Source organism: Meleagris gallopavo, chromosome 1 (assembly GCF_000146605.3).
Source record: "Meleagris gallopavo isolate NT-WF06-2002-E0010 breed Aviagen turkey brand Nicholas breeding stock chromosome 1, Turkey_5.1, whole genome shotgun sequence".
In the NCBI taxonomy this organism is placed as follows: domain Eukaryota; kingdom Metazoa; phylum Chordata; class Aves; order Galliformes; family Phasianidae; genus Meleagris; species Meleagris gallopavo.
The window spans coordinates 159,724,649-159,737,258 of NC_015011.2; the positions used below are offsets into that span (position 1 = coordinate 159,724,649).

At 38.1% G+C, this 12,610-nt stretch overlaps 1 protein-coding gene across 1 annotated transcript in view; it reads left to right on the forward strand.

Moving 5' to 3' along the window:
- Positions 1-12,610, forward strand: part of LOC100538976 (complement C4-like) — a 42,399-nt gene that overhangs the window by 1,329 nt on the left and 28,460 nt on the right. Inside the window, 10 exon segments of the mRNA XM_031557838.1 lie at positions 1,901-2,084; positions 3,060-3,130; positions 3,412-3,497; positions 4,490-4,572; positions 5,639-5,726; positions 7,690-7,795; positions 7,993-8,116; positions 10,119-10,234; positions 10,949-11,116; positions 11,857-12,054. Coding sequence (XP_031413698.1) covers positions 1,901-2,084; positions 3,060-3,130; positions 3,412-3,497; positions 4,490-4,572; positions 5,639-5,726; positions 7,690-7,795; positions 7,993-8,116; positions 10,119-10,234; positions 10,949-11,116; positions 11,857-12,054 — 1,224 coding nt within the window.

Below are 12,610 nucleotides of genomic sequence, written 5' to 3' on the forward strand. Positions count from 1 at the left end.
TTGGTCATTCTTCTAGAAATCTATGGCATTTGAAGGGTTGAGTTTTTCTTACCGATTTATTTTTTTCATCTGAGGGATTTGCTTTTCCTCCTGGAAGTGTAGCAGTGTAATCCTTCAACTGTTTTCATGGCCTTATCATTTCCATGGCCATCATATGAAATAGGGGAATTCTTGAAAAATGTGCAGTCTCTCAGTCCAAAGAATGTAATGTTTCTGCAGACTGTTGATTAATTCTGCCTTACATCATTTGCTTCAGACACAACTCTTTGACACAATCCTTAACATTTAGTTCAGTACTACTGATTGGCACTATCTAGTTGGAAACAACACACAGCAATACTCAGTTTAGTTCTGTGTCCAACCTTTTGGCTTTCCTAGGCCACACTGAGTGAAGAGAAGTTGTCTTGATCCATGTATAATACAGTTCATGTACATAAGTACATCTGTACTTTAGATTTTATCTTCAAACATTTAACTTATGTTACTTTCATGCGGAAAAAAAAGAAGTGTCCATTGAATACATAAGTCAGTGAATTTATGAATTCTGAGAAAAAATGAATAAATGTGGTTTAGTGTGTGTCTTCTATAAATCTGCCTTTAACATGTTTGGATTAGCAGACTGACACATGTTTGTTTAGGTGATTATTGTATATTCCTTCACATGCTCATATAGCAGAAACACCATTCAAATACGTACTGCAAAACTAATGAAAAACATATCCCAAATTATTTTATACTTCTTGTGAGCTTTCTGAGATGTTGAAAATTACAAAATTTAGTAGCACCACGAGAGTATTCTGGATATTTCTTCAGCAGTGAACATGTTAACTTATTAAATTATTTTATAATATAACATAAGCCCAAGTTTAATAACTGAACAAGAAAACTTGCATGTCTGCTTAATAATGCAGGCACACACGTTTAGGTAGGTTGAAACTGCTTTTTACTTGCCAAGAGGCACAAGTGTGGGTACCATGTAATAAATTTCAATTCAACCATCTGTGTGCGGTGGGGGTGAGAGGCAGAGACTGCACTGAGCCCTCCCATTCACAGTGTTCCACTGTCGCCTACATAGTTTGTGCTCAAGTTATGTGCAATTAACTCTTGAAAAATATCATTAAATATCACGTAATATTACAATCTTGTGGGACTGCAGTACTAGCTGTCCAGGGCTGCATGTGGGCTGTGGGCCATGGACTGGACGTGCCTGCCCAAAGCTAAAAGCTGAGGTGTCAAATCAAGTTCTTCTTGAGCAGGATGTTTAGAAATGTGTGAAACAGCATGAGCTACAGTTCTGACCTCATGTACAAGATTTAAGCAAAGAAACATATCCAAAATCTGGGGCCCCTAGAACAGGAAGGACATGGAGCTCTTGGAGAGGGTCCAGAGGAGGGCCACAGAGATGATCAGGGGGCTAAACAGGGGAGGTTTAGGTTAGATATTAGGAGGAAGTTTTTTCAGAGAGTGGTGATGCACTGGAACAGGTTGCCCAAGGAGGTTGTGGATGCCCCATCCCTGGAGGCATTCAAGGCCAGGCTGGATGTTGTCTGGGCAGCCTGGGCTGGTGGTTGATGACCCTGCACATAGTAGGGGGGTTGAAACTTGATGATCATTGTGGTCCTTTTCAACCCAGGCCATTCTATGATTCTATGATATGAAAACGATATGGTAGCTGGAATTAAATATGCAGAAGATAGAAGAAAAGTCATTGGGCTTATGTTATTGACATTGGACAGAAAAGGGAGGAATAGACATTAATTCTACTTACAAAGAAATAGACACTCAATAAGAAAGACACAATTGAGTAACTTCCGTTGAATGATGCTTCAGCTGGCTTTGGCCATCAGCCGTGTAACTCCAAGATTACCACGTTTGTGTCTCTTTCTTCCATTATCTTCAGGTCAAGCCAGGAAATCTGCAGCAGGATATATTCAAGAAGAGTAAAAATCCGCATATTCTGCTTGTCACTGAAAGCAGGGAGCTTCATAAGGAGGCTGTTCAAAAAATCCGCATCCTCCTGTCGTCCAAGAAGGGCTACATTTTCATTCAGACGGACAAGCCTATATATACACCAAATTCTAAAGGTTAACATACAAATGCTGCACTTCAGATGTTGAATATAGATGTTATATGGGCATGTTTTAAAAAACTAATAATGACTTGATCCTATATAATGTAATTCCTTGTCTTTTAACCACAGCTATCTCTGTACATACAAGCGAGTCCAGATTTTACATTTGTGTTCTGCTGTCAGGGCTTTTGCAGGGTCGGTACTGCATATTAGAGCAAAACACATGGAAATGACAGAGAAGCCAGAAAGTCTTTCTCTTCTTACAATGAGAGCCCCCCCAAAAATCTTTCTTGCTCAGAAAACTTCTCTTTCTGGGAAGAAAAAAAAAATGTTAGAAATATTCCTTCTGTTTGCAATGTCAGCACAAAGCATCTTTGCACTTTAAGACCACAACAGTTTTGTTTGTTAATAGATTAGATAAATAGCAAGAGAGGGAGGTAAAAACAAATTCTTAAGTGTTGTTGTAGACCTTGGCAGCAGAAGGAATAGTAGATGGACGAAGCTCTCTATATAGTTTTCAGAAGTGGCTACAAAATGGTATTAAGTAATGTAAAATTCAAAATATGGAAGAATGTAATTCTTTTTTTTTTCTTTACACTTCTATTTTTTAAAAGAAGTATTCTATCCTAAACTCAGATACACCCTGTAGCCAACCAGCAATCAATAGAACAAGAGGAATAGCCTCAAGTTGCACCAGAGGAGGTTTAGATTGGATGTTAGGAATTATTTAATCACTGAAAGGGTTGTGAGGGATTGGAACAGGCAGCCCAGGGAAGCAGTTGAGTCACCATCCCTGGAGGTATTTAAAAGATACACAGGTGTGATGCTTAGGGACCCAGTTACTGGTAGACTTGCCAGTGATAGGTTAACGGTTTGAATTGGTGATCTAAAGGTCTTTAACAACCTAAATTTCTATGACTATAGTAATTACTATATAGAAAAGCCATAAAATAAGTACGTGAACACATTTTCTTCTTCCATTAACCAGTAAGATACAGGATCTTCATTCTGGACAATGCTATGAGGCCATCAGAAGATACAGTTACAGTTGCTGTGCTTGTGAGTATACAAATACTTTAAAAGGGTGCTTCTTCAAGACAGGCATTATGGAAGTCTTCCACAAATAGTCCAAAAGTAAAGCCATGGCTATAGCTCCTCTCTTTTCCTCATCACTATTTGCATACTGTGAGATATAATTCATTGTTGGTGCATGGAGGGAGGGGCAGAGCATGAAAATTAAGGTCAGAAAATAACATGTGTCTTCCTTAGGATCAGTACATGAGCATGACTTTCTTTTTTAATATCTGGTTTATGTTTGCTTGTTTTCACTCTCTCAACAGAATTCAAAAGGAATGGTGGTTATGAAGTCAGAATGGAAAATAAAAGCAGCGTTCAGTGAAAATTTTGAAATACCTGACATTGCCGAGTACGTTACAATGCCCTGTGCATTAAAACTGTCCAAATGTCCCAATATCTCTTTCTTCAGCTTTCCTTTAGACCCTTCATCTTCATTTCGTATTAATACAGCGTGTTTAGAAACCTTTATTCTGTTAAGAAACAACTGAGCAAATGCTTAACCATCTGCCTCAATCATATGAAGAAAGTTTGAGGGAACCAGGCTTGTTTGGTTTGGAGAAGAGAATGTTTGGGGAGATCTTATCATGGCCTTCTGATATTTGAAGGGCGCATACAAACAGGAAGGGGAACAGCTGTTTATGAGGGTGGGTAGTGATAGGACAAGGGGAAATGGTTTTAAACTGAGACAGGGGAGGTTTAGGTTAGATGTTAGGAGGAAGCTTTACACACTGAGAGTGGTGATGGGGACAGGTTGCCCAAGGAGGCATTCAAGGCCAGGCTGGATGTGGCTCTGGGCAGCCTGGTCTGGTGGTTGGTGACCCTGCACATAGCAGGGGGGTTGAAACTATTGTGATCCTCTTCAACCCAGGCCATTCTGTGATTCTATGATATGATATGAAAACGACTATATCCAGGAGAGAACTTCCGTAAGGATTTAGTTTATAAAGTGATTTGAAATGGACTTGAGCTTTTACATACTTACTGTTCAGTGTGTGTTTTTTTTGTGTGCTATCCTGTTTTTAACATCACAGTGAAGATGAGGTACAGGTAACGTACTATGAAATACCTGTTTCTGTAAGTTTAACAGAGGCAGTGCATGTTACTGCAGTTTGCAAATGTACTATCTTGCAGTTCCTCATAGAAGTCTGCTGGAGCGTTACCTAGAAAACTGGGAAGTACTTTTCTAGCTCCTACAAGAAATGAGAAATCCATTAATAGATAGATTTTAGATTGAATCATAAAAAGGACAAAACTAGTATTTAGCAGTAACTTAAATACTTTAGCATCACAATATGTAGGAGGAATCTTAATTAATTATTTTCTACTGAATCTGAACTTTAGGCCTGGAACTTGGAAAATCAAAGCCTGGTTTCAACAGTATGAAATGTCCAATGCTTCAGCTGAATTTGAAGTTAAAAAATACGGTATGAAAATATTTAATTTGAAATATATATAGGAGGTTGTCACTACTGATTTAAAGATATACTGCAGTGATTAAATCTGGCTATAACTAGATACTAGTTACTAGATACACAATTCATAGCATTTCTGTTTCTCATTGCTATGTCTTTTGTACAGAATGAGAATTCTTTGTGTCTTCTATTTATATTCAGTAAACAAAGAAGCAACAAATTAAAAAAAAGACAAAATAAAATACCAACTTAATTTTTAAAAATTCAACTTCAATTTTATTCCCAGATGATCGTTTTGTAGAAAATAAAATGGAGATATGCTGTTAAAACCAACTATTCTCTCACAGTAGAATGCTGTTTGGAAGTTCATTAGCATTGTCGCAATATTCAGAAAAGCTTTCTATAAGGAAAATAAGGGCACCATGTAAAAGTGTAGAAATTCCACAATTTGAAGGAATAAATTATTTGATTTATGTGTGCTAAAATTATGCTACCTTCACAATTTTTGTGTGCTATTTCTTCTTAAAAAAAAAAAATCCCTTAGGTTTACAAATCTCAGTTTCAGAAATCCATGTCTTTTTCTTTAGCTAGTGAGTACGTAGTGGATAACTAGTAGCAAACAAGTGCATCCCCTGCAAATGTCTTCAGCCAGGAACAGATAAATGATTGCATCCACAATTAATACTTACATAGCCTAATAGGGGCACAATACAGAGTGACACAGTTGATGCTGAGGATCTCTTGTCCACACTAAATGCATTTCAGTGTGTGTTTCCTTCAGATTACTTCTAGTCCAGGGTATTGAATGCCCAATAGTGGTTGGAAATCATCTTCTGACTTACTGCCATAGGATGAATCCATTTTGTGTGTTCCAAGATGCTTCACTAGGTGAAGCATAGTAGAATAAGAGAAGATAATCAGATTTGCTTCAGAGTTATAATCCAAAATAAAAGACTAACACAGCTCCATCCTTTTCAGGGAGTGAAATTTACCAGGAATTTAAGATGAGTTCCCACAGCACATGCCATCATGAACTTACAGTTTTTGTATTTTTTTGTTTGTTTTTTTTTTCATGCAGAACTTCCATCTTTTGAAGTCAAACTGATTCCACTTCAGCCATACTACTCCATCTGGAATGAAAACTTTGTATTTGATATCGAGGCAAAGTGAGTAAGCTCAAATTGAGGTCATTTTAGAAGGCAGATAGGTAGATAATCAACTTTGCTGCTGCTTCTTCTCCTCATCATTAACAGTTAACCAGGTTCTGAATTTACTTGAATTTAACTTTATTCTCTTGTACTCTCTGTTTCTGCTTTATTGCTAAAAATTTGTGTCGGTGTAAAGTACTGCACAGGTGCAAGCGGTGGTGATCAAAATGAAACAAAATTTTCTGAATGCTTTAGAATTTTAGTAGATGGATGACAGTTTAGAATTCTCTGTGTTGCTAGGAAAGATTCCAGTCAAAATAATAACCAGTTTTTCTTTATTGTTTTTGGTTTAAACATTTGGAATCAATCTAAAGCCTTAGATGTTGCTATTCAATGCAATTCAAATAGAAATGGACTGAGGTTTTAAAATGAAATTTTCTAGTATGAAATTTTCTAATTCTCAATATCCAGTGAAATTTGGAAGTAACAAAATCATTCTTACTTGAGAATAGTGATGTTATGCAGAAATTCCTTTGAATTGAGGTAAATAAATACGGTTAATCAGAGGAGTTTATATAAGCGTTGCTATGGATGTGTGCATTATTTCATCTCAGTTTGAGTTCAACATGACACCAGAAAAGTTATTTGAACCATCTGAGCAGGCAAAAGAACCATTCCTGAGCACTTGAGATTGGCTGCTGGCTCTTTTTGCCAGTGCCTGGCACAGACTCGGCCACTGAACACTCCCCAGAAGCTGTTTAGATGTCAGCACAGAGCAAGGCCCACTCCAGGTCAGCAGTCTGGATGTCTGTTTAATTTTATATAATCACCTTATCTCCAGCAGGGTGCAGGGTATAGCTGTGTTGTGTGGTCCCTGGCACTGTATCCAAGCAGAATACTCACCATGCACCCCCAAGTTCTAGTGGGTTTTATTTTCAGTATAAGCTAATCTCTGGATGGTTAATATGCAGTTGCTCTTCCGCCCACTGTCATTGAGCTCTTCACATTTCATGCTGATCCCTCCTTTCCCCAGAGTATCCCATGAGAGCAGACAGGTTTCAGCATCAGTCTCCTTTTGGTTGGCTGAGCAAACTCAGCACTTCTGGTCTCAGGAACATGGAATCATCTTGTTTGGAAAAGACCTTCATATCACCAAGCCCAGCAACCTACCAAGTCCCATCACTAAACCAGGTCAGTTAGTGCCATATCCACATCTCTTAAATACCTCCAGGGATAGAGACTCCACTATTTCCCAAGGCAGCCTGTACCAATGCAAAACCACACTATCCACGAAGAAATTAATCCTAATGTTCAATCTAAGCCTTGCCTGATTTACCTGGCAAGGCCTCAGGCTGTTTCCTCGTGTCCCATCACTTGTCACCTGAAAAAAATCCAACAACCGCCTCACTGCAAGCTCCTTTCATTTGGCTCAGCATCTTCTTCTGCATCTGAACAACCGCTGTTCCCTCAGCCACTCCTCATAACTCATTTTCTAGCCCTCTCACCAGCTTCACTGTTGTTCGCTTGCTCACCTTTATTTCTTTTATTTGTTATTCTTTTGGCTAGTTTTATTCATGATAACTAGAGTTCTCTCTTTGTTACTGCAGCATTCAGTTTTGACTTTATCAACTGTGCAGTTCTTTGCATACATCTCATTATTCATTAATGCTGTAATTATTTAAGAGACAAAATAACTCAGTACTGTTCTTTTGTTTATTGAAAAGGTCCTTAGTGATGTTAAAAAGGCCTGCTTGACTTTCATCAAAATCAACATATCAAATTCATTTAATCGAGCTTGCTACCCTGAACTGGCCGTGCATGTAATTAACAAAAAATTACTTCATATATTGACTGTTGTTTCCTGTAGTTGCTAGTTCTGTCATTTTAAGCAGTTTTCACGAGAATTTCACACCAGACTTTCACGAGTCTTCTGAAAAATTTTAGATTTAGTTTCATCTCTTCACTTTTCTTCCTTCCGAAGGCACTCTTATGGAAAAGGGATTGAAGGTATTGCATATGTACGATTTGGCATAATTGATGAAACTGAGAATAAAGTCTTTCTTCCAGGCCTGGAACAACAGTTGTCAGTAAGTACTACTAAAGTTGATTGGAATTATTCAGATTCATCCCAAGTGAGCTGAATATTGTCAGAATTTTATTGAAATATTTTGAAATTATTATTGAAATAATACCTGTAGTACAATAGTCTATGCGGTAAACTTTTTTTTAATTCTAATGGCAACAAATCAGCAAAGGTAGTCACTGTTTTTGGCTTCTCTTATAGATTCAAAGTGGAAAAGGAAGAGTTACTCTAACTACACCACTTCTGGAAGAGAAATTAAAGAAAAGTATTTCCACTCTGGAAGGGTTTCATTTATATGTTGCCGTTACTGCTGTAGAAACAGCAAGTGAGTAGATTATGCCTTTGCTGATACAGTCTGTAATATTTACATAGAACATTCTCTAGGATGATCTTTCAAGTGAGCAACCTTGTACCATATTAAGTAGCCCTGTGAGGATAGCTAACATATCCTAGACCATATTAAGAGGCATCAGATGCCTGTATAGAGGCAAGTGAATTGCTGCCCCCCTTGTGACCTTGTCTGAGTATTTTGCTCAGCCAGGTCTACTCCTTACATGCAGAGTTACGAGCTGAGCGTGTTGCTCTATCTTACTTTGTTCCCCAGCTAGCTGAGCTGTCAGTGGAAAGATGAGACGTGTACCACAACCATGGTGTGATGCAGAGTCCTTGTGACTCCTGCTAGTTCTCTTATGCCTTGTCACACTTTCTACACCTAGTGCTACAGTAAGTTATCTTAAGAATTATCTTGTTTTTACATTGATTGTTGACAATTTCAGCTGTTCCACCATAAAACTGCTATTGAAAATGCAGTTCCTAGGAGATCGTCTTTCCCACATGTCAGCTGGCTAGGAACTGACATCAAATCCTGGCAGATTTCTACTATGGCCTACATAAGGCAGACCCAAAATGGTGGCAGGGCTAGTTTAAATTCATATTTTGCTATGTTGAAGTCTTAAAAGGTGAGCAAAACAGCAAGGCTGCTCTGGAGATGAGGGAGAGCATTAAGCATCTTAGACACCTCCTGCAGGGCTGAACAGTTTAGCTTATGTGTACAGTGTAGTCCAAATAGTATGATTTTGCAATTCATTTAGGATGGTGGCTGAGGAAATGAGGCTGGAGTGCACCTTCCAAAAAATATTCCTAGAGAATAGATAAATATTTTCAGAGTTTACTAAAAAGGATTTGTATAGACATTTGCTCACAGCAATGCTAAACACAATAAGACCTCCAGATGTCTTACAGTTATCCACAGGAGATCACTGGGTTGACTGGGTGCAGTGGTGAATGGCTTAATTGTGTTGCAGTGAGTACTGTTGTCAGTAATAAGAGGCATGAACTTCATTGCTTGTTATTGAAGTTGAATCTGCAATGGAGCTGACTCTGCAATCATGGTCAATATTTGTCCTGTTGTTGTTTAAGGGAGACTGGTCCCTTTTACATTAAGTGTCTGAAAGTAAGGCACCTGGCTAGAGCTAGATTCTCTGGCACTCTGTATACAGTAAGCAGAGAAGATAGATGGGGTAAATTGTACTCCAGGGATGCTTCTATGCACTGTTTATAGGATTCTGGTTACTTAGGTCAGAATTAAAAATTCCTAAAAATCCTAAATATCAATTAGAATTTCTTCAAATCCTAAAATTAAGTCAATTACATTCCAGCAGTGCCTTTTTTTTTTTTCTTTTGTATAATTTGCTATAGTTACTTTCATGTACTACAGCATTTATTTCAGGCAGAAAAAGGGATTGTTCTCATTACCACAATAGCATGATGGATCTCATGATGTGACGTGGTCTCTTCCCCTCTGCACATAGTTTATCTGCCATCCACACACGGGTTCTATCCACACTTGCATACTTGCTGGTCTTAGTGTTACATATATGCATGGCAGAGCAAGGCTGGAGAGCTTTACTGGCACATTTCCACCTTTCAGTGTTTAAAGCAGAAAATAAGGACTAAGGAAATTGTCTCTAAACCACGTTGTATTAATCAAAGCATGCTTTTAGAAGTAGCTGGAGGAAGCGTAATAGAGCACTTCACAGCTCTCAGTTTCCAAGCTCCCAAGAGCACACAGTTGCTGGTGCCAGATGGTTGGAGCACTGGACACAAAGAACTGCCATTGGGCTGGCCCATCTATAGTTATCTTTCCAGTCCTCCTGTACCCAACTCCTCTTCTCAGGATTGAAGCTCTTTAGGGAGGAATCATGTTACAGTTATCTTTATATACAACGATTACAATGCAGTGAAAATGGAAAACCATAGATGCTATGGTAATAGGTAAGTAAATAGATATTACTCTCATGGCAGTGCGTACTGTTTGATATCAACAGGTGGAGAGATGAGGGAAGAGGAACTCAGCAATGTGAAGTTTGTGAAATCTCCTTATGTTGTTGATCTGTCTAACACCAAAAAGTACTTTGTGCCTGGAGCCCCCTTCTCTGTTGTGGTATGCAATATTTAGCTATCTCTGTCTCCATAGAAATAGCTCTATATTTGTTTGTAAAACTCTTATCTGATCCAATGGGAATTTTGTAGAAGAGATCTTCAGGAACAGGCCCAACATGGATCTACTGTTGGTGTTTCTGGTTTATCTTGAGCTTGAGCAGGGAAATCAGAATCAGAAAATGCTGCTTCTGTTTTGGAAGTCATTTGTGCACTGTAGCATTACAAGGTTTTATAAAACCTGTAGCAGACTCTTCTTCACTTCCATACAGAAAGGTTAAAAGAATCACGTTGTATCAGTTTAATCCTGTATTAAACTAAAATTATAAAAACTGAAATACAGAACATTGACTGGTTTTTTTTTATATATATATATAAGTTAGTGAGTTTTAAAACCTGGCAAGTTTTCCTTCAATTTTTTCTACAAGCTGTCAAAGTTAGAAATTCACCTAAAAACAGTTGAAGACAAAAATCTCTGGAATCTGATGCTAAATAAAGATTTGGGGCAGCTATTAATTTTTGTTCATTGATTTTAGTCTTAGCTGAGTCCAGACTGAGACGATTGCTATCCTTTTCCCTATATATCTATAAATGCCTATGTATACAGTTCTATTTTTCCTTTTAATTTATAAAAATACTTGCTGCTTCTTTGTGGACATTTTTTAAACCACGAGTTTCTTTGAAGTAACAAGAAGACAAAGATTTTTTTTTCAAACAGGCCTCTGTCACTTTGGTTGATGGCTCTCCTGCTGCCTCCTTGCCTGTCACTGCTACTGTCACCATGCCTGGAAAGTCCTCCATGAAGAAGACTGCACTTTCTAATAATGACGGCCTAATCCCCCTCACATTTGACATCCCTGCAGATGCCCAGACTCTTCAAGTAGTGGTAAGGAAAACCCAGACATTCATGTTTAAAAGCACACTGTTAACAAGAGCTCTTAAGACAATTGCAGATGTCCGTGAAGCTGTTCTGTTTTCATTATCAAAGAGAATGGAAGATGAATTCTTATACCATATTCACAACTTTGTCAAGGTTGTATGAGATATCAGACAGACCAGGGTTGTGAGGGTTATCTAGCTGAAATGAATGACTTACTCTTGTACGTCAGAGCTTTGAGAGTGTGTATGGGTGGTGACCCTTTTTTGTATGGTTCCAACTTGGATTTTCTTGATATGGGGAATATGAATGGGTGTGTAAGGAATATCACCATGAGAAGGGATAGCAAACAATGAAAAGAGGGCATAGAAAAATATCAGATGCAACACAGACTACGTCTGTATTTGTATCTGATGCTCAGAGGGTTTGATTATATTCACAATACAAAAACAATAGAAAAAAAAGGTATTGAACTACCACTGTGTGATTTTAAGATATTTATTCTGATTCAGAAAAAGCCATGCCTGAAAAATATCAATCATTAGTATAGCAGGAGACAAAATAAGGTTGGAGAAAAAGTGATGAAAAACCTTGGTCTTTTAATGCCATGTTCTGCTAAAGTGGTTTCCATGTGACCTCATTCATTTGTCAGCATTTTCAAAGTAACCTGGCAAGATGTGAATTGAGTGACACTGAATACTGTCTCCTGAGGGACACTTTACTCACTCTGTCCTTTCCTCCCCTGACAGGTAAAGGCTGAAGAGGGAAAAGAAAGGTTAGAATCACCTGAAACCAGTATCAGAGCTGAAAGATACCAGTCTGCTACCCGCAACTACCTTAGCATCAGCATCCCACATACTGTCTTGGCACCTGGAGATACTTTACGAGTCACCTTAAATGCCATTCATCAGTCTGGCAGCGGAAAGATTGACTACTTCTATTATATGGTAAACAAAATAGTGGTATATCAGTTATATCTTCTAGAAACTATACTGTCCATCTAGGACAGACGAGGTGATCAGTGTCCTAGCACACCAAGCCTACCAAGAGAGGTTGAGGGAAGTGGGCTTGTGCAGTCTGGGGAAGAGGCTGAGCGAGTTACTAACTACTTCAAATTACTTGAAGAGAGATTACAGGCATAACAGAGACAAACTTTCCTAGGTGGTACCATGTAATATAATAAGGGACAAAGTCTACACATTGTAGCTTGAAAGATTCATTTTGGAAAAATCTTTTCACTAATCATGAATACAACACTGGAAGAATTTTCCCAGAGAGTTCAGGGAATTGCCACTCTCAGAAGCTCTCAGTACTCACCTAGAGAACACCAGATCTGACCTGCTTATGCCAATGATAACCTATCTTTGAGCAGACAGTTAAACTAGAGATTTCCACAAGTGCCTTCCAAAAATATTTCTGTGACTTTATTATTTACATACATTTTTACTTATCTTTGGACATAATATACACAACTTTGTAATCTCTTTTTTTTTTTTTTTTTCT